At 43.1% G+C, this 27,683-nt stretch overlaps 1 protein-coding gene and 1 long non-coding RNA gene across 2 annotated transcripts in view; one reads left to right on the top strand and one right to left on the bottom strand.

The window, feature by feature from the left end:
• The window catches only part of frmd3 (FERM domain containing 3), a 457,194-nt gene extending 447,241 nt beyond the window's left edge, over positions 1 to 9,953 (top strand). Inside the window, exon 15 of the mRNA XM_085985481.1 lies at positions 8,100 to 9,953. Within this exon, the coding sequence (XP_085841607.1) occupies positions 8,100 to 8,701 (602 nt within the window). The 3' untranslated portion in view covers positions 8,702 to 9,953. The remainder of the gene's footprint in view (positions 1 to 8,099) is intronic.
• On the bottom strand, positions 5,602 to 25,686 carry LOC147124354 (uncharacterized). The gene is made up of 3 exons (XR_015078111.1): positions 25,357 to 25,686; positions 8,005 to 8,135; positions 5,602 to 6,527 (listed from the first exon to the last, which is right to left on the bottom strand). It is a non-coding gene; the product is annotated as an uncharacterized LOC147124354 (long non-coding RNA).
• Between the last annotated feature and the right edge of the window lie 1,997 nt (positions 25,687 to 27,683).

Below are 27,683 nucleotides of genomic sequence, written 5' to 3' on the forward strand. Positions count from 1 at the left end.
TAGCAAGAGGGTTCGAGTACAGGAGCAAGGATGTCTTGCTGCAGTTGTACAGGGCCTTGATGAGACCGCACCTTGAGTATTGTGTGCAGTTTTGGTCGGCTTATCTGAGGAAGGATGTTCTTGCCATGGAAGGAGTGCAGCGAAGATTCACCAGGCTGATACCTGGGATGGCAGGAATGACGTATGAGGAGAGATTGTGTCGATTGGGCTTATACTCACTGGAGTTTAGAAGATTGAGAGGGGATCTCATCGAAACCTATAAAATTCTGTCAGGCCTGGACAGACTAGATGCAGGAAGGATGTTTCTGATGGCCGGGGAGTTCAGAACAAGGGGTCATAGTCTAAGGATAAGGGGTAAGCCATTTAGGACTGAGATGAGGAGGAATTTCTTCACCCAGAGAGTGGTGAACCTGTGGAATTCTCTGCCACAGAGGGCGGTGGAGGCCAGTTCATTAAATAGATTCAAGAAGGAGTTGGATATATTTCTTAAGGCTAAAGGGATCAAGGGATATGGGGAGAAGGCAGGGACAGGGTACTGAATTTGGATGATCAGCCATGATCTCATTGAATGACGGAGCAGGCTCCTATCTTCTATGTTTCTATGCCATAATGAGCTGGCTGCATTAAAATGCCACTGACTTACTTCCGGGTTTCCCAGGTGATATCAGACCCCCACTCCCTCCCGTTCCCAATGCTAATATCGGAGCCTCTGGCCTCGATTTTAACTTACCCGTGGAGTCGGGATTGGAGGCGTGCGGGGGGTTAAAGTCCCGAATTCGGAGGTTCCGATACCATCCCGCCCCAAACCCGCCTCCATATAAGTTTCAAAGGAGGCGGGTACCCGCCCCACACTGGAACCCGCCTACCCAAGGCAGGAAGGGATTAGTGCCAATTAACTGCCTGTTAACAGGTAGTTAACAGGCAGTTTTTAGCCTATTCACTATTTTAAAGCTTGAAGTGTGGGATTCCTGACGGCTCCAAACCACGCCAAGTTAGAGGAGTCGGGCCGTCGGGTTGAAGGACTTGGAGGGGTCGAGATGTCGGTGTTCAGGTGAGTGATGGGTGCATGAGTGCAAAGGTAAGTGTGTAAAGAAGTTTAAATGACCTGTACTTACCTTTTTAGCCTTCCTCTAGGTTTCGGGAGCCCATCATCTAACCGGCACAGAAAGCAGAACGGCTGCGCACTGTCAAAAGTGATAGCCTGCAGCTTTCTGTGCCGGAGAAATTTCTAACTGAGTCTGTGTAGAAGGACTCAGGTTAGAAGTAAGACTGTCAGTGTTTGACAGCTTCAAACAGCTATGAAACACTGATATTTCATCTGTCAAAACGTCTTGACAGATGAAATTTCAGTCTGCGACGTCACCTGTTGCCGGGTGGCCCTTAATTGGCCTGCTGAGCCCGCTGGGCGGGCTCAACCAGGTCAATCAAGTTAAAATCACGTGAATTGGCCGCATCTCGATGGAGGCGGGACTACAACCCCAAAAGTTGTAGTCCCGCCTCCTTCCTGACTTCTGAGTGAGAATCACCCCCTCTATGTCTGGATCATTTCTCCTAATGAGCTGTACCCCTCAAAGTAACCAGCCCCACTCCAGTTTGGGTCAGTGCTGCAAAACAATGGAATGCAGGTTCAATCACTAACTTTGTTAAGTTCCCTATTTAAAAACTCTGCTAAATGTTACAAGCAAAAGTTATGCATAGGGAGAAAAAAGTTGCTTTCACACATATGTTTGGGAGGAGGCTGATAGAGCGGTAATTTCATAGTAACGCCTGTTATGGGAGGCTGGTTTAGGCTGGGAGAAGTAATTTGCCCTCTTGTGCACAGTAAATGCGTTTCTTAGGAGAATGAGCAGGAACAGGGGTGGTGGTGTGGAGGGGATTGGCGGGGGAGGGGGGAGCGGGGGGTGGTGGAGGGGGAACAGAACAAAAAAACTCTTCCAGTAGTTCTTGATAACAATTCTCCGTTCAGAGACAAATCAGGGGGAAATTGGGCAGGATCACAGAGAATGTCGGAAAATTCGGGCAGGGAGGGTCTTAACACCCAAGAAGCATTTCCCTTCCACCGTCCCTATTGGGACCATTGCTGCTTGTTCCTTCCCCACTACCACATGTAAATGGCAGCCGGAGAGGCGGGTGGGTCCTGGGGTCACGGCACATTCCCTCCACTACATCTATTGCCATGTGGAAGTTGGCGGGAGGCCCTGGGAATTGGCTGTAAACACCCAAATGGAGGGTATAGGCCTTGGACTGGCCTCCTCTCCCGGTAATGGCCCCAGAGACATAACTGCTAAAGACCTGGGTCTCGGCCAAGGCTTTTAGTGGGAGGCCTTGTTCAATCTTCAGAGTTCTTTTGCCTTTTTAATTCTCTTGTCAGATTTTCTGGTGCTGCACTTGTATCCCTGCTGCAGCACCACTAGATTCCTTGCTGGCATTAGTGGGGTCCCTCATGGCAGTGGAAATCCCACCGTGAGCGCGCCATGCATCTTTAATGAGCACCGACCCATGAAAACGGGTCGAGGCTGGGGCAGATGGAAATACCATTTCTGCAAAACTCCACACCGAAGGGGAATATTCAGACCATCGTGTTCAGTTTAGACAAAAAGTAGTATTATTTCTTTCCCATAAATCTCTTTGGTAAAATGTTACAGCTGATTCAGGCAAGCGGTTTATAAATAACTGTAATCTTAGCCATCATTTCCCCCATGGCCTGTGTTCCTAAGCCCTTTCACACAGTTGACATTTAGTTCCTATACTGGAGGCTTGTATGTTCTGCTGTTGGGAGTTCACTGACAGGACTACAAAAGTCCTAGGACAGGAAAGAAAATGACTGCTTTATAGGATTTTGGACTGATATGAAAGGAACAATCATGGTGAAAGGCCTGCTAAAAATCCAGACCAGGAGAAGCATTCACCTGCGGATGGTGAATCACTGCTGCAGGGATGTATATATTCGATTGTTGAAACATGGGCCAAAGATCATAGCCAGAGGAATCGGTAACATCTTTCTTCAATAATAAACCTTTTGCTGCATGAATAATTTTTGAGTCACTGATGCTATTGATAGATTTGGTATTCAGGAAAAATTCTAGGTTAACATGCCGATTTATATTGATTAACTTTTGTGAAAGAATTATATATTTGAATTCAAATTTTGCTTTGATCAGAATCAAAAATGTGTGTGTTATTTGTACCTCAGCTTATCTAATTTTATGTGTTTTAGCTGGAGTTTTCTTTGAAACCTTTTATTTAAGACTATAATAAATACACAATCAGCTCTAATATGAAAGGTATGAACAGCAACAATTGATGTCATTGCACAAGAAAAGACTAGTAGAAATATAAATGAGCTGTGGTTACCAGTTTCTTTGCTCTACAGACCTAGATTTTCACCTAAGAGAAAAATGAATGAATAGGGTGACCTGGGTATTGTACTCTAGTTGTGACACTACTACACACTTTCATGGCACTGCGGAATTCCTTTTTTCTGTTATAACACAAGCTGACAATTCCAGCTGCATTTTAAATGCAGCACTTTTACTGTTGTAAGATATTGACACACATAGCCCTATATACCATGTGCTGTTGTGAAATTATTTGAAACAAATGAATTATCGTAGAATGATACAACACAGAAGGAGGCCATTTGACCCATTATGCCTGTGCCGGCTCTTTGGTTGAGTTATCCATTAATCCCACTCCCTTGCTCTTTCCCCATAGTCTTGTAATTATTTTCTCTTCAATTAGTTATCCAGTTCTCTTTTAAATGTTACTGTTGAATCTGCTCCCACGACCCTTTCAGGCAGTGTACAACAACATGCTGTGTTTAAATAAAAGTTTCCTCATGCCATCTCTGGTTCTTTTGCCGATGACCTTAAATCTGTGTGCTCTGGTTACCAATCCTTCTGCCACTGGAAACATTTTCTCCTTATTTACTCTATCAAAACCGTTCATGATTTTGAACACCTCTATCAAATCTCCTCTTAACCTTCTCTGCTCCAAGGAGAACAACCCCAGCTTCTCCAGTATCTCCACATAACTGAAGTCCCTCATTCCTAGTACAATTCTAGTAAATCTCTTCTGCACCCTCTCCAAGGCCTTGACATCCTTCCTAAAGTGTGGTGCCCAGAATTGAACACAATACTCCAGTTGATTCTGTTTTGGATACTGAGCATTGAAAAAATAACTACAAAAAATAGCGAAGGTGGTTCAGGATTACGTATTTATGTGTGAGCAGGAAATCTGCATAGTGGGGGTCACTGTCCATAGGAAAAGTAAGCATAGATCAAAGTCATATTTAAATAAGTACACTTTTTTAGCTAATAATTAGCCAAGCGATGAGATTTTCCACTTTTTTACATGTATTTATGTTATTACCTGTTTTTGTAAACTTGTTTAGCAATAATTTACATTGCTATGAGGCTATCTTCACCTCTAAGATTGAGACCATCTGTGCAACTGCCCTACCCTGATCCCATCATTGTGTTGTTTTTTTCCCATCTACCCTTGCCTTCTCTGATCTCATATTTTCCATGAGGTCCACCTCCTACTCTCTTGATCCCATCCTCACCCAACTCTTGTCCACTCAATTACTTTTCTTTGCCCTTTGCTTAGGTTTCTTTTTTGCAGGCAGGTCCATCTTCCTTTCACATCCACTGTCAACATCCCTTCCTCAAAAAGCCCAACATTGACCCATCCATTCTCTCCAACTATTGCCTCACTTCTAACCTACCTTTATTCTCCAAGTTCTTTGGACATGGTTGGCATCCTCCCAGCTCCATACCCACCTTTTTCAAAACTCCCTTTTTGAATCTCTTCATTTTGGCTTCTGCCTTGTTCACTGTACTGAGACATTCTGGCCAAAATCACAAATTACGTATTCTGTGACTGCAGCCATGACGCGTTATTCCACCTTATGCACCTCAATCTCTATGTGGTGGACATGGTCAACCAAGCCATCCACCTTCTCCTCTATTTTCCAGTTCCATGGAACTGTCCTTATGTGGTTCCACTCTTATCTGTTCCAACCCAGTCAGTGCACCTTCCTGCCCAAGTTCCCCAACGATTTGACCTTGGGCCCCTCCTCTTCTTCATCTACATGCTGCCCTTCGGTAAAATCATCAGAAGGCACAGGATTAGCTTACACATGTATACTGATGGTGCCCAGCTCCACTTCTCCATCATTTCCTTCGACTCCATGACCACCTTTGTGTTGTCAGACTCCCTTTTCTGGATGTGTCAAAATGTCCTTCAACTGAACATTTGTAGCTATCCGTTAGCTCTGCCATAAATACTACTCTATTGGTACTTTCTCCATCCCCTCACCCTGGCCACTTGCTCAGACTGAATTAATACTGGCAAAACTGTTCAAACTCCACATCCTATCCATCATCAAGACAACTTATACTTCCACCTCCGCAACATCACTTGCCTCTGCCCTGCCTCGCTCCCACTGAAACTCTTATCCCACTTTTGTCACCTCCATACACGATTGTCTGTGCTGTAACATTTTGATTTTCAAATCACTCTGAGCCTTGTAATATTCCAAAGATTAACTCAACAGTGCTGGGGGCATGTTACTAAAAGCAAATTACATGGAAATAGCTGTTAGCGGTAGAGTATTTTAATTGGTAAAAAAATACACAGCAGATAAGATATTAAAATTGATACTTATTTGTGGAGAAAAGCCGCCGTATCCATTTCTGCTTGTTCAAAATGATATCAGATCTCAACTTGGCACCTGAGCAGTCCTAAAATTAAATTTGTTCTGAATTTCAAGCCACCGTGATCTCCAGAATATTTTAAATACCTTGGCCTCTGAACTTTGGGTAGTGCTTATGTGTGGAGGCTAACACCATAATTTTTCTTACAGATGCATTATTGAAAAGAAGGTTAGAGTCATAAAATGTAGCATTGATGGCAGTTTAGGGCCTGGTGGTCTATGCGTGGCAATTTCTGCTTCCCATGAGCTTCCACTCTTTTTGATGCATTAATGTCAGACAGTAAGACATGCAACTGCCAAAAACAAAAACATCAATCATGTTGCAAATATGATGACATAAAAATATGACACAGTCACAACCTTAGCAATAGCAGACACAAACCCACAACTGACCTAATCCAGATTTTCTTCATGCAATACTGTGCTGTGTAAACAGATGTGCAAACACCAGGCTCAAGCTGGAATTCATAAACTGACACCCACATTTCAGGTGGCACAGTTCCCATGTTGCAATGCAGATCAATCCTCATTAACATGGCACAGCAGGCGCGTGAACAAGAAAATTGCAAAAGATTTTTGGTGGTACACAGGTCTTGATAATAAATTAGCACAGTAGCTAAGAGCTTAAACATGAGTCGTTGGAAAGGGATATAGACCAGGAGATCCACACTGAACAAGTTCATGATCTCAGCTTTGCCATGAGCAGAGACTGAGACTTTCTTGCTGGGAGTGTCACTCATTAAGCCTGGATAGTCCAGCATTTGGTTATGGCTTACTTTCCAAGCTGGGCAGTGTAGGTCATGTTGGGGTCCTGAAGAATGAAAGAGAGAATTGCATTTATATAGCTTCTTCAGAAACATTTCAAAGCACTTCACATACAATGCATTACTCTTTGGAGTGCAGTGAATATTATTTATGCAGGCATACACAGCAGCCATTTTGTGCATAGCAAGAATATAAATAGACCCCACGTTTGTCAGTTTTTCCTCACAATTCAGACCTTTAACAATAAGTATCGGCCTTGTGGCTCTTCATTGCACTATCTGCAAAATACAAATGTCTACCTTGTATCTCAGTGGCAGAAATGCACACAGTACTCAAGATGTGATTCGGTCAGAGCAATGTACAGTATCACAGCTTCCTCTAACTTGTACTTTTTTGGCTACAACTTCTATTGTCTTTGTTAATTGCTGCTTTGCACTGATTGGACATGTTGAACGTCGATAACCCCCGGCTTCTATTCATTACTGCTAACCGTCTTCTTAAACCCCTCTCCCCTGTCTCCTCTACCCTCACCTCTGACAACAAGTGTGAGGAGCTCATGGACTTCTTTGTCTCTAAGATTGAGACCATCCGTTCAGCTGCCTCTGCCACTTCCCTTCCTTCCCCTAGTCCACCAGGCCAAACTTCCTCTAAGGTTCCCCCCTGCCCTAGCCCTGAACTCACATCTTTCTCCAGTTTCTCTCCGATCTCCCGTCTTGTCCATGCGACCCACTTTCTGCTCCCTTAACCCTATTCCCACCAAACTGCTGACCACCCAACTTCCTTTTCTGGCTCCCATGTTAGCTGACATTGTTAATTTTCTCTCTCCTCAGGTACTGACCTTTCCATGCTCATCTTGTCCATGCGACCCACTTTCTGCTCCCTTAAGCCTATTCCCACCAAACTGTTGACCACCCAACTTCCTTTTCTGGCTCCCATGTTAGCTGACATTGTTAACTTTCTCTCTCCTCAGGTACTGTCCCCCTCTCCCTCAAATCTGCCGTCATCACCCCTCTTCTCAAAAAACCAGCCCTTGACCCCCTCCATCCTTGCAAACTACCATCCCATCTCCAACCTCCCTTTCCTCTCCAAAGTCCTTCAATGTGTTGTTGCCTCCCAAATCCATTCCCATCTTTCCCGCAACTCCATGTTTGAATCCCTCCAATCAGGTTTCTGCCCCTGCCACAGTACCGAAACAGCTCTCAAAGTCACAAATGACATCCTTTGTGATTGTGACAAAGGTAAACTATCCCTCCTTGTCCTTCTTGACTTGTCTGCAGCCTTTGACACAGTTGACCACTCCATCCTCCTCCAATGCCTCTCCACCATTGTCCAGCTGGGTGGGACTGCACTCACCTGGTTCCATTCTTATCTATTTAATCATAGCCAGAGAATCACCTGCAATTAGGTCAGTGTTTCTCAGTTGACTTGAGAAGAATTATTTAGTCATTAATAAGATGCGAATCATCATTTTATGAAAATCAATAGTTTAAGAAAGCATAAAAAAGTAGGAAACAAGTTTGCACCTGCAGTCTCTCACACAGTGATTTCATTTCATCAGTGAAAAGAAGATTATGAGGTGACATGATCCAGATATTTGAATTTTCTTGTCTCTTTTCAGGTGGAGAGCTGTTGAAGTTGAATGATCAATCCACACCTGAAGAAGAAAAGGAAAAAGAGCCACAGAGTGAGTCAGGAGAGATAGGTGAATCCAAATGTGAGAACAAAGAGGAAAATAGTGAAGAAGCCCTAACTATATCAGAACTAGTATATAATCCAAGTGCCAGTGTCCTGCCTACTCCTGTAGAAGATGGTGGGATTGACTTGCTTTTTAATAGTCACCCACCTGGGAACCAGAGGGATGAAGCAGGCTCGTATGATGAGCTAGATGCAGCTGAAACTGCACTTCTGATTGCAGAGGAGAAAGAGCTGAAGGAAGTGAAGCGAGTACTAACCAGGAGCTTTGAATTGTTGACAAGCAACAAACATCTGAATGCGCTGGCGAAGAGCTTTGTGAAACTCCTTCTGGTGGGCCTGGGCTTGATGCTGTTCGCTTTCCCACTTCTTTTGGTCTTGCTGGAGTCCGACATTGATGCTTCTTTTCTGAGGGAAATCCGGCAGACGCCCGAATTTGAGCAGTTCCACTATGAATACTACTGTCCACTTAGACAGTGGCTGGCATGTAAAATACACTACATCCTCGACAAGCTAGGCAGCTCCTGAAACCACACTGGTGTGCAGTTGGACTAAGGGTAACGACTTGTAACAACGACTTCTCTGAGCAAAACTTATTTCTGCTGTTTTTACTGTTTTTATGTTTTGTACCTTTTTAATGTGGTAAAAAGTATTTCAGGAAATTTTATTCAGTTTTTTTTAAGTGAAAACTGCTCATAAAATGATTGAATTGTAATATGCAAAGTAATATGTGTGGCATGAAGGAATTTTTTAAATCATTGGTAAGTTTTTTCTGGTATTCCAAGATGATTGTATTTTTGTGTGACTGCACAGCATTTTGTCTCCATTCTTCCCATGATGGGTGCAAGATTCGAAAGGTTCTGTGCAGATGAATAACTGTTTTGGTAATGGATCTTGTTTGGACATTTGCATAAAATGTATTGGCTGGGTTACTTAAAATGCATGGTTTTGGAGGGTGGGGGCTTGGTATTTGCACAGATTACAATAACAAATCAATATTCTGTTTTACTGGAAATTATCAATCAGGTCTGCGATAATTGTAAATACCAAACTCATTGGAGGTGAATTTCCGTGGAGGTTCTCCCACTTGTCCACTGTAGGCTGGGCGAAAGAGCAGTGGAAACCCCGGAAAAGCAGCGGAAACGTGTTTACACCATTCCATGGAAATTCACCCCCTTGTAACTAAACATTTCATAAACACAGAAGTTTCCAGGTAGGTGGAGACAAAGTGATGAATGTGTGGCAGTGAAGAAAAAATTAAAGTTTATAAAAAGGAGACAAAAGTTACCAATGTCAGACCAGCTGCAAGAAATTGTTGTTCTGTTCGAGTGAAGTGAGATTGTGAATCAAAAACAGAGAAGGACAACTGGCTCAACTCTTTCATTTCATAGCATACATTCACTTCATTTATTCACTTCATTATGCAAACCGAAAGCTTATCACAATAAGATACTTTTTAAGAGCTATGGAATATAGGATTCCACAGGGTTTCAAATAGCTGAACATTTATATTAACGCAGATAATGTATACAACTGAACAATTTTTTAAAAAAGCACAAGATCTTTAAAGGGAAATGTGGCCAGAATGTATTCTTAGATTCTTAGTTTCTATGTACAGGCTCAAGTTTCAGTAATCGAGTCACAAAGAACGAACTATAGAGCTGCATCCTTTTCAACAGAACTGATACATAGGACCACTAAGTTTAGTAAAATTTTCATTGCAGTCAAAAAAAGGCTGTTGCAAGTTAGAACGTCAAAAAGAGTATTACTGAAAATAATATAAAGCATATATAATAAAATATTAAAGATTTTCAAGTAACTGCTTCTCCAATGTGGATGGAAAAGTCACTTTGCCCATTGATTGTGCTTAATCAATTGACTATATTCACCGCTGTCAATAAGTACAAACTGAACTTTCACAGATAGCCATTTAGGTAATATTTGAACAGAGATCTTTTGGCAAACATATTTAAGTGGTGTTTGGAAGTACTGCATGCCCAAGAAGCACAATGATATGAACTGTGCGTCAATATAGCATCACACTTAGCACAAAATAATATCACAACTCCCCTCCTCCAATTTGATTTCAGATGCATGGGAGAGGTAGCAGATGTGTCAGCGCCATCAATTACTCAAAAGACTGAGGTTAAGCGAGTAACAACCAGGCTTTTATTAACTAAAGAATGAAGGTCTAGTCTCGAGTGGTCGACCCGTCCAGAATACTAAGGAACTGGGAGGTAGTCACTTATATACCTGGAATAGTGGGAGGAGTCAGCCGAGGCATGTCCAGACCTGTACCTAGTGGAATACACATACACATACAGACAGGTATAACAGTGGTTTACCACAAGGTAGCAGATGTGTCAGGACTTACAAGTAACAGATGGTTCTCTTTCAGCTTGCCCTTGCTGAATCCTGCCCCATTCTTCACGTTATATAAAATGTAGCCAGTACTTCCTCCTCTTCCTTTTATAACACATGGTTATAGAACCCCTTGAAAAATAACTATCATTAAAACCCAACAGCCACTTGGTCTGAGTTATTGGGAAATGAGACATTTAGGCACTCAAATTATTACATACAAGAGATCATTCCATGATCTGGCACATGTTTGTAGTGCATTTTGCGAAACCACGAGTGTGCAGGCTGTGATTTACTGATCATGAAAATCACGGAGTTTCTGCCTACGATTTTCCGAGATGTGCTCTTTGCCATTCTCTGCTGAGAACACAGGATCATGGAATCACCCCTATGATATTTTGTCTTCTTAACTATACACTTACATTCATCATGGACAAATCAATCACTTTGCTCTACATTGTCTTTCCACTGATGTCAGCAAAATCGAGCAACATGTAAAACCCGCAGCCGATCTGTTCGCGTCAGTTTCCCGCCGAATGGATTAGGTTAAAATTTCCCCCCCCAAAATCTTTATAGTTCTTCACTTGTATCATCACAAAAACTAAACATTATATCTAACCAGGAAGTGAAAAATAGGCTAACATTCAGCTCCATTGTTGATGTAATTTCCCAGTAGCTGGAAAATAAACTACAAATAAATCAAAATAAAATTGATTAGTATTGAATATATATTTTCAGTCTGAAAGCAGACTACTGAAAATCCAGCCTGAATAAAGAGTTGGTCTAGTGACGTGTAGGGTAGCTTCATCAGTTAAGTGGCTATGTTAAGAGGGAATCAATAACCAGGTCCTGAATGTTGGTCCCAGTGCACCAATGCAATTAAATAGCTGATTCCTGTGATGGATGTCAGCTGTCACTAGTCAAAATACAGTTTGATCACAATACAAAGTGAATTAAACTGTATGTATTAGTAAAGATATTGTTTAAACAAATATGGCCTCCCCACAGCCTTGATGAATTTATCTGGTGAATAGCTGAACTATACAAACCAGGAAGATCACAGATGTGATTCTTGGTCGGTGCCGAGTTAACTGATCTGAGCCAGGGGCTGATACAACTGACTTCAATCTGAAAGAGAAAATTGGCCCAGGTCCTGCTCCTGATTGCTATCCATTGACCCCTACTGGATGTTAGCGGCATTTATACAGATGAGGAAAGGATCATGCATGGCTATGATGCTCCTTTTAAGTAGTCGGCATGGTACTGGAGGGTGCCAGGCACCTGCAGGATCGTAGCCCATCATGGAGTCAATACCTACAGGATGGGGAAACAACTGTCTAATTTTATAATTCAAGTGATGGTTAGAAACTGTGGAAGCTTCATCTGAACCATTGAATCAGATTACAGTTTTATAATGAATTCCCAGGGATTCATGTTCTCACTTCAAAGTATGGAGAATCAAAAGATAACCCTAAAAAGTGGGAAACTTACATTATTTATTTTACAACAACAACTTGCATTTATATAGCAGCTTTAACCTAGTAAAAACATCCCAAGGCGCTTCACAGGAGCATTATCAGGCAAAGTTTGACACCGAGCCACATTAAGAGGTATTAGGACAGGTTCAAAACATTAGTCAAAGAGGTAGGCTTTAAGGAGTGAATTAAAAAGAGGAGAGAGAAGTAGAGAGATGGAGAGGTTTAGGGAGGGAATTCCAGAGCTTAGGGCCTAGGCAGCTAAAGGCACAGCCGCCAATGGTGGAGCGATTAAAATCGGGATGCGCGAGGAGAATTGGAGAAGCGCAGAGATCTTGGTAGGTCAGAGGGTTGTAGGACTGGAGGAGGTTAGAGATTGGGGGGCATGAGGCCATGGAGGGATTTGAACATGAGGATGATAATTTTAAAATTGAGGTGTTGCCAGTCTTGGAGCCAATGTAAGAACATAAGAACATAAGAAATAGGAGCAGGAGTAGGCCAATCGGCCCCTCGAGCCTGCTCCGCCATTTAATAAGATCATGGCTGATCTGATCCTAACCACCAATCTACTATCACAGAACCATCTCCTGAATCTAACAGAATTAGACACACGAAATAGGAGCAGGATCAGGCTACACGGTCCCTGGGCCCGCTCCGCTACCCACAGGGCCATGTCCGATCCGAACCTAGACTCATGTCCAAATTCTTGCCCGCTCCCCGTAACCCTTAATTCCCTTTACTTCTAGGAAACTGTCTATTTCTGTTTTAAATTTATGTAATGATGTAGCTTCTACAGCTTTTTGGGGTAGCATATTCCATGGACCTACCACCCTCTGAGTGAAGTAGTTCCTCCTCATCTCAGTTTTGAAAGAGCAGCCCCTTATTCTAAGACTATGCCCCCTAGTTCTAGTTTCACCCATCATCGGGAACATCCTCCCCGCATCCACCCGATCCAACCCCTTCACAATCTTATATGTTTCAATAAGATCGCCTCTCATTCTTCTGAACTCCAATGAGTAGAGTCCCAATCTACTCAACCTCTCCTCATATGTCCATCCGCTCATCCCCGGGATTAACCGAGTGAACCTTCTTTGTACTGACTCGAGAACAAGAACAAGTATGTCTTTTCTTAAGTATGGACACCAAAACTGTATGCAGTATTCCAGGTGTGGTCTCACTAATACCTTGTACAACTGAAGCAACAACTCCCTATTTTTATATTCTATCCCCCTAGCAATGAAAGCCAACATTCCATTGGCCTTCTTAATCACTTGCTGCACCTGCATACTAACCTTTTGAGTTTCGTGCACCAGGACCCCCAGATCCCTTTGTACTTCAGTACTTTCCAGTTTCTTGCCATTAAGATAATAGCTTGCTCTACGATTTTTCCTGCCAAAGTGCATAACCTCACACTTTCCAGTATTGTATTCCATCTGCCAAATCTCTGCCCACTTACTTAGCCTGTCTATGTCCCCTTGCAGGTTTTTTATGTCCTCCTCACTCACTACTTTCCCTCCCATCTTAGTATCATCTGCAAACTTTGATATGTTACACTCGGTCCCCTCCTCCAAATCGTTAATATAGATTGTAAAGAGTTGGGGACCCAGCACCAACCCCTGCGGAACACCACTGGTTACTGATTGCCATTCTGAGAATGAACCATTTATCCCAACTTTCTGCCTTCTGTTAGATGTTGGGGGCGATACTGGACCTAATTCTGGGGAATGTAGCCGGGCAAGTGGTGGAAGTGTCAGTAGGAGAGCATTTTGGCGATAGTGACCATAATTCGGTGAGATTTAAGGTGGTCATGGAAAAAGACAAAGACGGCCCGGAAATAAGGGTTCTAAATTGGGGGAAGGCCGATTTTAATATGATAAGGCAGGATCTGGCCAAAGTGGACTGGGAGCAGCTACTTATAGGAAAATCCACATCAAGACAGTGGGAGACTTTCAGAAGGGAAATAGAGAGAGTACAACGCCAACATGTTCCTGTAAAGGTCAAGGGTGGGACCAACAAGCAAAGGGAACCTTGGATGACAAGGGATATACAAAAATGCATTAGAAATAAAAGGGGGGCTTTTGGCAGTTACAAAAGACTAAAGACGGAAGAAGCCCTAGAGGAGTATAAAAAGTGCAGGGGCATACTTAAAAAAGAAATTAGGAGGGCGAGGAGGGGCCATGAAATAACACTGGCGAGCAAAATAAAGGAAAATCCTAAGATGTTTTATAAGTATATTAAGGGCAAGAGGATAACCAGGGAAAGGGTAGGGCCCATTAGGGACCAAAGTGGCAATCTGTGTGTAGAGCCAGATGATGTAGGCGGGGTTTTAAATGAATTTTTTGCATCTGTGTTCACTATGGAGAGAGACGATGCAGACATAGAAATCGGGCAAGGGGACTGTGACATACTTGAACATATTAGCATCGAGAGGGAGGAGGTGCTAGCGGTTTTAGCAGGCCAAAAAGTGGATAAATCCCCAGGCCCGGACGAGATGTATCCCAGGCTGCTGTGGGAGGCAAAGGAGGAGATTGCAGGGGCTCTGACACAAATTTTCAGAACCTCTCTGGCCACAGGGGATGTACCAGAGGACTGGAGAACAGCTAATGTAGTACCATTATACAAGAAGGGTAGCAGGGATAAACCAGGGAATTACAGGCCAGTGAGCCTAACATCTGTGGTAGGGAAATTATTGGAAAAAATTCTGAAGGACAAAATTAGTCTCCACTTGGAGAGGCAAGGATTAATCGGAGATAGTCAGCATGGCTTTGTCAAGGGTAAATCATGTCTGACAAATCTGATTGAATTTTTCGAGGGGGTGACTAGGGGGGTAGATGAGGGAAATGCTGTGGATGTGGTTTACATGGACTTCAGTAAAGCTTTTGACAAAGTCCCGCATAGGAGACTGGTCAAGAAGGTAAGCGCCCATGGGATCCAGGGTGCCTTGGCGCGTTGGATCCTAAACTGGCTGAGTGGCAGGAGGCAGAGGGTGATGGTCGAAGGATGCTTTTGTGACTGGAAGCCTGTGTCCAGTGGGGTACCTCAGGGATCGGTGCTGGGTCCCTTGTTGTTTGTGATCTACATAAATGATTTGGATGAGAATGTAAAAGGTATGATCAGTAAGTTCGCAGATGACACGAAAATTGGTGGGGTGGTAAATTGCGAGGAGGAAAGCCTCAGGCTACAGGACGATATAAACGGGTTGGTCAGATGGGCGGAAAAGTGGCAAATGGAATTTAACCCTGAAAACTGCGAGGTGATGCATTTTGGATGGACAAATAAGGCAAGGGAATACACAATGAGTGGTAGGACCCTAGGAAGTACAGAGGGTCAGAGGGACCTTGGTGTACATGTACATAGATCTCTGAAGGCAGCGGAACAGGTAGATAAGGTGGTTAAAAAGGCATATGGGATACTTGCCTTCATTAGCCGAGGCATAGAATATAAGAGCAGGGAGGTTATGATGGAGCTGTACAAAACGCTGGTGAGGCCACAGCTGGAGTACTGTGTGCAGTTCTGGTCGCCTCACTATAGGAAGGATGTGATTGCTTTGGAGAGGGTGCAGAGAAGATTCACCAGGATGTTACCTGGGATGGAGCGCCTCAGCTATGAAGAAAGACTAAACAGGCTGGGGTTGTTTTCCTTGGAGCAAAGAAGGCTGAGGGGGGACCTGATTGAGGTGTACAAAATGATGAGGGGCATAGATAGGGTAGATAAAGAGGAACTTTTCCCCTTAGTAGGGGGGTCAATAACAAGGGGGCATAGATTCAGGGTAAGGGGCAGGAGATTTAGAGGGGATTTGAGGAGGAACTTTTTCACCCAGAGGGTGGTTGGAATCTGGAACTCACTGCCTGAAAGGGTGGTAGAGGCAGGAACCCTCACAACATTCAAGAAGCATTTGGATGAGCACTTGAAATGCCATTGCATACAAGGCTATGGACCAAATGCTGGAAAATGGGATTAGACAGGGCAGGGGTGGATGGGCGGCGCGGACACGATGGGCCAAAGGGCCTCTTTCTGTGCTGTAAAACTCTATGACTCTATGAGATAGCCAATCCTCTATCCATGCGAGAATATTACCCCCAATCCCGTGATTTTTTATCTTAAGCAATAATCTTTTGTGTGGCACCTTGTGAAATGCCTTTTGGAAGTCTAAATACACTACATCCACTGGTTCCCCTTTATCCACCCTATATGTTACTTCCTCAAAGAACTCCAGCAAATTTGTCAAACATGACTTCCCCTTCATAAAACCATGCTGACTTTGTCCTATTAAATGATGATTATCCAAATGTCCTGTTACTGTCTCCTTAATAATGGACTCCAAAATTTTACCTACCACAGATGTTAGGCTAACCGGTCTATAGTTTCCAGCCTTCTGTCTACTGCCCTTTTTAAATAAGGGTGTTACATTAGCAGTTTTCCAGTCTGCCAGGACCTTTGCTGAGTCCAGGGAGTTTTGGAAAATTATTACCAATGCATCCACAATCCCTACCGCCACTTCCCTCAAGACCCTAGGATGTAAGCCATCAGGTCCAGGTGATTTATCCGCCTTGAGTCCCATTCCATTACCGAGTACCACTTCCTTAGTGATTTTGATCGTGTTTAGCTCCTCCCCCCCTATAGCCCCCTGTTTGTCCAGTGTTGGGATATTCTTAGTGTCTTCTACTGTAAAGACTGATGTAAAATATTCATTCAGTGTTTTTGCCATCTCCATATTTCCCACCATTAATTTCCCGGTCTCATCCTCTAAGGGACCAACATTTACTTTAGCCACCCTTTTTCTTTTTATATAACTATAAAAACTCTTACTATCTGTTTTTATATTTTTTGCTAATTTACTTTCATAATCTATCTTCCCTTTCTTAATCAATCTTTTTGTTTTTTTTGCTGTCTTTTAAAGTTTTCCCAATCCTCTATCCTCCCACTAGATTTGGCTACCTTATATGCCCTTGTTTTTAGTCGAATACTATCCTTAATTTCTTTACTTAGCCACGGATGGCTGTCTTTTCTTTTACACCCTTTTCTTCTCAGTGGAATATATATTTTTTGGAAGTTGTAAAATAACTCCTTAAATGTACACCACTGATCATGTATCGTCTTACCCTTTAATCTATTTTCCCAATCCACTCTACTCAATTCCGCTCTCATACCTTCATAGTCTCCTTTATTCAAGCTTAGCACGCTTGTTTGAGATCCAACCTTCTCACCCTCTAATTGAATATGGAATTCAACCATGTTATGGTCACTCATTCCAAGGGGATCCTTTACTAGGACATTTTTAATTAATCCTGTCTCGTTACACAGGACCAGATCTAAGGTTGCTTGCCCCCTGGTCGGTTCAGTTACATACTGCTCAAGAAACCCATCCCTAATACACTCAATGAACTCATCCTCAAGGCAGCCCTGCCCAATTTGATTTGTCCAATTAATATGATAGTTAAAATCCCCCATAATTATAGATGTTCCCTTATTACAAGCCTCAACTATTTCCTGATTGATACTCCGTCCAACATAGTTGCAACTGTTCGGAGGCCTATAGACTACGCCCACTAGTGTTTTTTTCCCCTTATTATTCCTTACCTCCACCCAAACTGTTTCATTATCCTGATCTTTTGACCCAATATCATTTCTCTGTATTACAGTGATTCCTTCCTTTATTAACACAGCCACCCCACCTCCCCTTCCTTCCTGCCTGTCCTTCCTGATCATTAAATAACCTGGTATGTTTAATTCCCAGGCATTGTCACCCTGCAGCCATGTTTCTGTAATGGCCACAAGATCATACCCATATGTCGTTATTTGTGCCATTAACTCGTCTATTTTGTTACAAATGCTACGTGCATTCAGATAGAGAACTTTCAAATATGTTTTGTGACACTTAGTTCCTGCTTTTGCCCTTTTTATTACTTTACCTTTTACTCCATACCTTCTGCCCCTTCCTGACACGCTCTGGTTTTTAATTTCCCCACTGCTACATAAGTCTATGACCTTCTCTGTTGTCATTTTTATTGTTTGCTCTCTAGGAACCTCCCCCCCACTAGTTAGTTTAAAGCCCTCTCTGCAGCCCTAGTTATATGATCCGCCAGGACTCTAGTCCCAGCACTGGCCAAGTGAAGCCCGTCCCAACGGAACAGCTCCCTCCTGCCCCAGTATTGGTGCCAGTGTCCCAGGAAGCAAAACCCATTTCTCCCACACCAGTCTTTGAGCCACGCATTTAACTCTCTAATTGTATTTGTCCTAGCCAAATTCGCTCGTGGCTCAGGTAATAATCCAGAGATTATTACCCTTGAGGTTCTGTTTTTTAATTTGACCCCTAGCTGCTCATACTCCTTTAACAGAACCGGCTTCCTAGTCCTGTCTACGTCGTTTGTACCAACATGGACCATGACAACTGGATCCACCCCCTCCCACTGCAAGTTTCTTTCCAGCCCAGAGGAGATGTCCTTAACCCTGGCACCAGGTAGGTCAATGATCACAGGGATGATGGGTGAACGAGACTTGGTGCGAGTTAGGATATGGGAAGCAGAGTTTTGGAGGAGCTCAATTTACAGAGGCTGGCCAGGAGAACCCAAATTAACGTGTCCTTCTAAATTAGTAATTCTTCTTCTACAGTTTAAAATATTTCAAAATTCAAACATTTGCCTCATTGCTCCTTTGGCTGATATGCACTCAACTGACTGTATAATTTATTAGACTGTCACATTGACAATTTTTAAGACAGTTGCCGGCTAGGAAAACAGAATTAATGGAATCCAAGCAGTCAGTGTTGAGGAATCAAGTAAATGGTCAGGACCGACAAAACTGTTAATGACTAATTGCATCTGTCCCTGACCTTGTCTGTAACCTGAGTGACTGAAGATCTTAAAGCAGACGACTGACCTTAATCTACAAATAAAATAGCTTAATTAATTACTGAGGAATTCAATAGGAATTAGACAATTGTACTGATGAGGTTTTACATAGGTGTTCAGGACATTTGAAAAAAAAGAAATGAAGACAGTTTTTAATCAATCCCTGTAGTGCTTCTTCATACCCATTCTAAACACCAATCAGTGCAAAGACAAGTGAGCATATTAAAATACAATACTGTAGTAATAGATTGAACAGGAATTGTATAAAAGATTCCTTTTTTAGGATTAGCACAATCTTTGTATAGTTGCAAATCCACCTGTTGCTTTTGATATTGAAAAAGGTTGGATGAGAATAGATATCGGTAAAGCCTCTTACTATGTATTAGTAGTAGACCTTGCTTTTTCATGGATTTTGGCATAATGGTTGAGTAGAGCTCACCAGGAACCTCCGCTGCTGACCTTGGTTCCCTGACTTGCCTGCCAATGGCAGGTGTTCATAACACTAGGCCTCATCAAGGGTACCTTCCATAGAAAACATGCTGGCAGAGGTGGGAAGGCTGTGGAGATGCCTGGTCTGACTAGGAGTGCCTCTGCTGACCATACACCAAGTCCCATTGAGAGACATGGATCCATGAACTCCAATGTTTTGAGTCCCTGTCCCTGGCTACACTGATGGACATGTTTGGGATTGGAAGAGGCTCCAACCTCAATTGGCCATCCTATAAGCTCAATGAAAGGCTGGGACCAGACATAACCAGGTGCCGCTCCTTCTGGCATACCCCTGCCGAGGTTATGGAGGGAATATGCTGCAAGGGCTATGGATTTTTAGATCCCATGGGGGAAAAATTGGGTTGCATTGCTCCTCCCGTTAGTGCCCTAAGAGGGCGCTAATGGGGTGCAAAGCAACTAGCGCCCGGGTGCAGCGCCTTCCGCGAAATTCAGCGGGAGGTTAGCGGCGGCGCTAACCGGTAGCGCCCCATGGCGCTGCACCACTGGCGATGCGCTGCCGGCGATGACGTCATTGCCATGCGCAGTGCCCCGGCCGCGATCTTCGGGAGCGCCCCCTGATTACCGCCGGACGCTATGTCCGAGTGCCGGCTGCCCTCCAAGAGCCCGGCACTTCTCTTGAGTGCCGGGCTCTTTTGCCGGCACTCCCGATCCCCGGGGGCCCAGCTGGGCCCCGGGTCGTGCTGCGCAAGGCACCTCCTCTTTAAGAAGGGGAGGAAGGCCTGCAATACCATGGTGCAACGTGCCGCAGTGCCCAAGAGGGATGCAGGGCGCTTCCAGTAGCGCTCCGCTTCCCTCTTGGGGCGCAACCACTCAATTTCCAGTGTGGGGGGGCTAATTTTTCCGGGGCACTACTCAATTTTTAGCCCCATATCTCTACACTGAATCAAAAATGTGTTCAATTGCCACTCATTGGAATCACTATTTACCACACTAGGCAGCGGCCTATTCCATAAGTCAATAACTCTAAGCATGAAAAGGTTATTCTAGGTGTTTGGCTTATACTTTTATGTTTGTAATCATGAAGTTTGAGAGATAACTCCACAACCTCATGCTCCCACTAGTAGGCCATGTTTGCAGGAAGCATGGTCAAAGAATCGGGGCTACTACGTTGTAGCCTTTTCTCTGACCCACAGCTTCCCCACCGGTTACATGGGATCATGGAACCCTTTGGTTCTTTAAAAAATAATCATAAAATGCCTCGCTACATTCAACTTATCTATTTCCTCCTATTATTTTAAACAATTTAGTCATATTCCCCATCCATCAACCCCTTAATCTCAAATTTATTCTCAACAGAAAAATTAACTTTATCCATTTCTCTTCATAATTCAGTGATATCTGGAATGATCTTTGTTGCCCCTCTCTGAATCCTTGTCACCTCCTCTATATCTTTTCTTGACTATGGTAACACAATTGTAGCACTGTTGATGCTCTTATACAATATCAGTTTCGCATCCTTAGATGTATATATTTTACATATCTGCTTATATACTCAACATTTTATTTGCCGTTTGTCTGCTGCCCATATCTGTGTTGACACTTTCATCATTTGGCCAACTATTACACTTATACCTTTTTCTTGACTCACTTACTGCCATATCCTTCACTTTGTAATCAAATTTGCTATTTTCATTACTCAAATATGTGTTGTTGTGTCTTTCTCAATATTAAGTGCCTTTTATCCTTCACCTGCCAAGTTGTTAAGTATCTGCAGAGATTGCTGAATTCCATCATTTTTTTGTTTCTCTTTCCTGCTACAGATATAAAGCTAATGGCTTGTAATTCCTAAAATCACATTTCTGACCGCTTCTTAAAAAATGGAACATCTTTCATCTGCTGCCACACCTGTATTTCATGAGATATGAAAAATTTTCATCACAGGAGCCACAAATTCTATTTGTTTTCTGAAGTTGCTTTAGATGTGTTACTGCTGTTGTGTTATTTTGATGCACTCCAGGTTGCTAATAAACATTTCAATATATCCATGACCTCAGACATATCTCCTAACCCCTACAGCTATCAGTTGGGAATATATCACCATTTTCTAGAGTGAAAACTATTTTTAAAAACATTGGGTAAATTTTTATTTTCAATGAATTGGCGGTAAGCTGGCAGAGCAGATCCCCCCACCCGTTTTAGAACATTCCAATGAGGTGAGTGATCTGCTCCGTCAGAATTTATTGAAGGCAAAAATTTACCCCATTATATTTCACCTTTTAAAAAATCTTTTTAGGCATTGCTCTAGTTTTTAATGCATTTTTTATACTTTAAACATTGTTAGTTAAAGGCTTCTTTATTTAGATCCCTTAAACACTGGAATGAATTTTTAAATGATTTAATTCAGTCCCTGATTAATAAATTTGGAAATATTTACTCTGTATCGATTGATCAATGTCTGTACAGACTGTGGGGCTCAAATTGGAAATTGGACATTGGCGGCACACAAAACTGGCGGAACCACATTTGCTGACTGTTGTACAACACGCCTGATGTTCAATTCGATTGAAGTCCATGGAACTGAATATCGGATGTTGCGTCTAATAGGCGACCGATGCAATACCACCTGTTTTGCATCCCTGCCCATCTCCAATTTCATCCCCCAGGTGTTTTATCTCCCTGTGCAAATTATGGTTTTCTTTAATGAGACCTAGTGTATCTTCCTCTGTTTTGAAATCAGCCTAATCGAGTAATTGGCCTGGAAATTCCACAGGTGTTCTCTCAACCTCCTGCCATAACTTCAGTGGGAGACTGGCAGAACCCCCAGTGAAATGGAGTAAATGGTTGAAAACAGCCATTCACACCATTTCTCTGGGAATTCCACTAGTCTCTGGCTGATTTAGCAGTGAGAAAACACAGAATTTTAAGGCTATTATAATTTGCACTTTGGAAATAAAGTTCAATTTTTATTTCATTTTAAGGTCATGGTATAAAATTACTGAAGTTATTAAACAACTTTACTTTGTCATACTGTCAAAAATCGCAAGGACTTTAATGGTATGGATAAAATTATGTCAAAGTAAACTCCATTATAAAGCAAAAAACAAAATATTTCAGATGCAGATGAAGAGTTATACACATGAAATGCTAACGTTTGTCCTTTTCCACGGATACTGCCTGACTTGCTGAGTGTTTCCAGCATCTTCTGATTCTATTATAAAGGTGCAATTCAATATAAAACAACCAACATTCTCCTAGTCAGTCCAGAGTTAGTTACAAAATGCTCTTTACATCTTGTCTTTGTGACCTCATCGAGTGTTTCAGCACCATTTCAAAACTCGCAAAGCGATTCCTACTCAGATATGTTGTATAGGAGTTAATCTTTCTGTAGATACCAATTCCATGACTAAAGCAGTTGACCAGCAAGTGGATGCATTCAACATATTGGGGGAAAAATTCGGTATCATCCATTTTGGGGCGCCAACATCGCCTGGCCGCTAACTTTAGCACCCGGCGACCGCGAAATTCAGTTTTAGCGCCCCAAGAGGGAAGTAGCCACTTCCTTCTTAGAGCGCTAACCCTGAATGTCGTTCTACATCACTATGCACTGGGCCACGTAGCGCTGCAGCATGGAAGGGCTCTTCCCCTAATTAAAGGGGAGGGCCCAAGCCCACAACTCTGCGGGGCCCTACCTGGATCACCGGAGAGCGGGGTGCCGTGCTAGCGGCCGGGCATTCAAGAGGAGTGCCGGGCTGCCAGATCGCGGCAAGGACCCCGCGTTTAAAGACACAACGGCCGCGACAAGTAAGTCGGCTGATTTTTATTCCCCCTGCCCACCATCTCCCCTTTAGTTAGCGCCCTGCGAGCCTCCTGCTGCTCCGTCATCGCCTGGCATAAATTCAGGGGAGCGTGGGCCAATTTTGCAGGCGGGGCGAAAACGGGGCGCTGCGCATGGTGATGACGTCGTCATCGCCTGCGAGCGGGGAGCTACCAGTTACCGCGGCTGCTAAACTCCCGCTGAATTTAGTGGGAGTCGCTAGCGACACCGCGCCTTGGCGAAAAATCGTTTGTGTCCGGGGGGCACTAACAAGAGGCGCAAATGCACCAAATTTCTAGCCCCTAATCTATATTGAGGTAACTAATATCACATGCTAACTTGGAGAATACGTTTTGGGGGTGAGGTAGTAAAATGTACAGTTCTTTTTATTGCTCAATCTAGTAGTAACTAAGTTTTACAAATATACTCCTGAACCCATGGAATTGGACTGTGAAAGTAACCGATTATATAATCCAGTTAAATACTAAACACAAAAATACTCAATTCAACATGGTTCAATGTTAATCATTGTAAAAGTATCAATAATAATTAATATGCAATTAAATTAAGAAATAGATGCAATGAGTTGGTCGAGCAATAAAGCATAAAGGAATAGGTTTTATGTTTTAAAAAGCCACATGAGCACTATTCTCATTATGCTATTTTGGCTGAGAAGACGCCAGCCATCTTAATGCACTGGCAGAAGGGATCGACCCAAGTCAATTATCATACTGTAATAAAATATTAACCATAAGTGTTGCATTCAACAAAATTATAGAAAAGCTTTTTCTACTGATCTGGTGCACTTGTCAGTTTCCACTCTATTTCATAAATTCTTAATACGTAATACTAAACTGATCTTTTTATATTTAGACTGATTAAAACTAGAGCTGTCCCTATTGATCGATTGCTGCAATAAAATTTCTATTATTTTCTTCAGATGACTTAGTTAAATCAAATAATTAAAGAAAATCAATTGGCAAAAGAGTCAAATTATTTTAGTAACAAATGCTTTAACAGCCTCAAGAGATGCTTAAATTGTGCTGTTGCTGTATCTTCACCTGTGTTCGCTTGCAAACAACCAAAAAACAATAAAATGGTATATCTTTGCTCAAAAGAAAGCCATCTGAAGAAAGCAGAACATTTTTATTCACAACATATTCTGCTCTTTGTACCACCTTCATGTCACTTGTCAACAATGAAATTGTAAAATATACCAAAAATCTGTGTTTTGTTTAAAAATGTCATATTATTGCATTCATCATGGATTGTTTGCCCTTAAAGCTTTGACAGACATGTAATTTTGTTTTCATTCACTGACTCATATATCATTAATGAAAGTTACATGAACAGTGAAAAAATACATGCATGGGGATCATTTTTGTGAAATAGTTAGGAACTGAGGTGGATAGCAGAGATAGAATACATAGTCTATGTTCGCATTGTGGTGTTCTTGCTGTGATTTGCTGTGTAAGTAGGAGTAGTTCATCACTAACTGTTGTTTGGCCTGCCTTTTTAAACACAACTCTGGGAAAGATGAAGGATATTTACCATAATACATTCAATCAGACAGGACAAGCGTCTGTAATATTAGGCTAATAAACTTTGAGAAGGTTGGCATTTCATATTTATATGTTAAATAATGCCTGGATTGTTTTATATGTTATTACACTCATAACAAATCAACAATAAAAGTGCATTTGAACAAAAGCTTTTTCATTGATGCTTCTTACATTTTAAAGCATTTCTGTTTGCTGCTATATGTTTAAATAATTATATTCCCCCTCTTTTTATGCTTTCAAATTCCAGTATATAACATTGGTACTGAAAACAAATTTACAAATATTTTGTTAACAATGCTGATTTACATTTTCCTCTTGAGAAAGCGCTTTTTGCTGGAAAAGTTATCTGCAGCAAGAGAAAAGAAATGATTTTAATGCAATCTCAAAATAAGTACAACTTTGATGGTAGTTATCATCAGGTTACACCGCCTGCTGTCAAATCAAGGGAAAGCAGAGCTTTTAAGTAATTATTTAAGAATGCTCTGCTTCCTGGCATTAGAATGCCAGTGAATTTTAGTTTAAATTAGTAAAGGGCCAACTACTCCACTATTCCAATGATCTCCTGGCTCCATCTTCCACCCTCCGTAAATTTCAGCTCATCCAAAACTCTGCTGCCTGTATCATAACTCGCACCAAATCCCGTTCAACCATCACTCCTGTGTTCACTGACCTGCGTTGGCTCCTGGTAAAGCAATGCTTCAAAATTCTCATCTTCGTATTCAAATCCCTCCATGGCCACGCCCCTCCCTATCTCTGTAACCTTCTCCAGCCCCACAACTAACGTTCCCTCTAAGCTGCGCAGCTGTCTGCCGGTCCCGCACAGCCCGGGACCAGCTTTTCCAATGTGAAATTTTGCGCATGCGTGAAACTTTGAATGGGCTGTGCAGCCCGTTAAAGGGACTGCTCACCCAAATTTAAAATTGGGGCAACATTGTCTACATCCTTCAGAGTTCTCTGCGTTCCTCCGATTCTGGCCTCTTGTGCATTCCTGATTTCCTTTGACCCACCATTGGCGGCTGTGCCTTCAGTTGTCTAGGTCCTGAGCTCTGCAATTTCCTCCCTAAACTTCTCTGCCTCACGACCTCTCCTCCTTTAAGACACTCCTCAAAACCTACCTCTTTGACCTAGCTTTTGGTCACCTGTCCCAATATCTCCTTATGTGGCACGGTGTCAAATTTTGTCTGCTCCTGTGAAGTGCCTTGGGATGTTTGCAGGGGTGGCCTGGGTCCCCTGAAAGGACGTTGAATTCTTAACGACTCTCGCGGAAAAAAAGGGGATGCTGATAATACAGCATTAAGGAACCATTCACGGGAGCACTCCCAATTTCCGATATAGCCAGTCCGCCCCTGCATATAGGTCTTGCATACGGTGTGCACTTTATGTAAGTGTAATATTTACTTCCTGCAACACTTTCTTGTCATGTTATTTCCATCACAGCTGGCTGTTATGCTTAAACATCCTACTTTTAACCCTTAGGGGGAAAAATTCGGTTGCTTTGCACCTGCCCCCTCTCGCCTCCCCCTGCGGGGTGCCGGCCACGATCGTGCCGGGCTCTTTTGCCAGCACCCCGCTCCCCGGTGGTCCAGCAGAGCCTCGGTGCGTGCTGTGCTAGGCCCCTCCCCTTTAATTGGGGAGGGAGGCCTGTAGCACCATGGCGCTACGTGCCGACGCGCATGGCGCTGCTGCACATAGCGCTGCGATATTCAATGGGAGCACCCCAAGAGGGAGGGGGAGCGCTTCCAGTAACGCCCCGCCTCCTGCTTGGGGCACTACCATTCAATTTCGGGCGTGAGGGCGCTAACCTCTTCGGGGCGCTAAAAGAGCACCCCAAAGGTGGCACGACCCAATTTTTCCCCGTTATTCTAATTTGACCCATGTGACACATTGCAGCGCTGGTTCTCAGAACTCCCAAGTTGCATTTTTCACTTGTGGGTGGCACTGTTGTCAACAGATCAACAAACTGCAAGTTCAACAATTAAAAATAACTTTATTTCAACAGTAATAACGTTATAGTAACTTTAAAAGTCATTAAATCTATATTGCCTCCTCTCAAAATCAAGCCTCCCGTGCAGAGACTCTAACCCCAGGGCCTGGAGGAGATTACAGAAATAGCAAGGGGCGAGGCCATGGAGGGATTTGAAAACAAGGATGAGAATTTTAAAATTGAGGTGTTGCTTAACCGGGAGCCTATGTCGGTCAGCAAGGACAGGGGTGATGGGTGAGTGGGACTTGGTGCGAGTTAGGACACGGACAGCCGAGTTTTGGATCACCTCAAGTTTATGTAGGGTAGAATGTGGGAGGCCAGCAAGGAGTGTGTTGGAATAGTCAAGCCTAGAGGTAGCAAGGGCATGGATGAGGGTTTCAACACCGGGTGCGCCGAGGCAGGAGCGGAGCCAGGCAATGTTAATGAAGTGGAAATAGGCGGTCTTAGTTATGCTGCGGATATGTGGTCAGAAGCTCATTTCAGGGTCAAATATGACACCAAAGTTGCGAACAATCTGGTACAGCCACATACGGAATGCTAGGGAGAAGGATGGAGTTGGTGACTCGGGAACGGAGTTTTTGGCGGGGACCGAAGACAATGGCATCAGTTTTCCCAATATTTAGTTGGAGGAAATTTCTGCTCATCCAGTACTGGATGTCAGACAATTTAGAGGCCGTGGAGTGGTCAAGAGAAGTGGTGGTGAGGTAGAGCTGGTTGTCGTCAGCGTACATGTGGAAACTGATGCTGTGTTTTCGGATGATGTCGCCGAGGGGCAACATATAGATGAGAACTAGGAGGGGGCCAAGGATAGATCATTGGGGGGACACCAGAGGTAATAATGCGGGAGCAGGCAGAGAAGCCATTGCACGTGATTCTCTGGCTACGATTAGATAGATAGGAATGGAACCAGGCGAGTGGAGCTCCATCCAGCTGGATGGCAGTGGAGAGGCATTGGAGAAGGATGGTGTGCTCAACCGTATCAAAGGCTGCAGACAGGTCAAGAAAGATAAGGA

This window comes from Somniosus microcephalus, chromosome 1 (assembly GCF_052327205.1).
Source record: "Somniosus microcephalus isolate GS21.2 chromosome 1, FLI_Smic_1.0, whole genome shotgun sequence".
Lineage (NCBI taxonomy): Eukaryota > Metazoa > Chordata > Chondrichthyes > Squaliformes > Somniosidae > Somniosus > Somniosus microcephalus.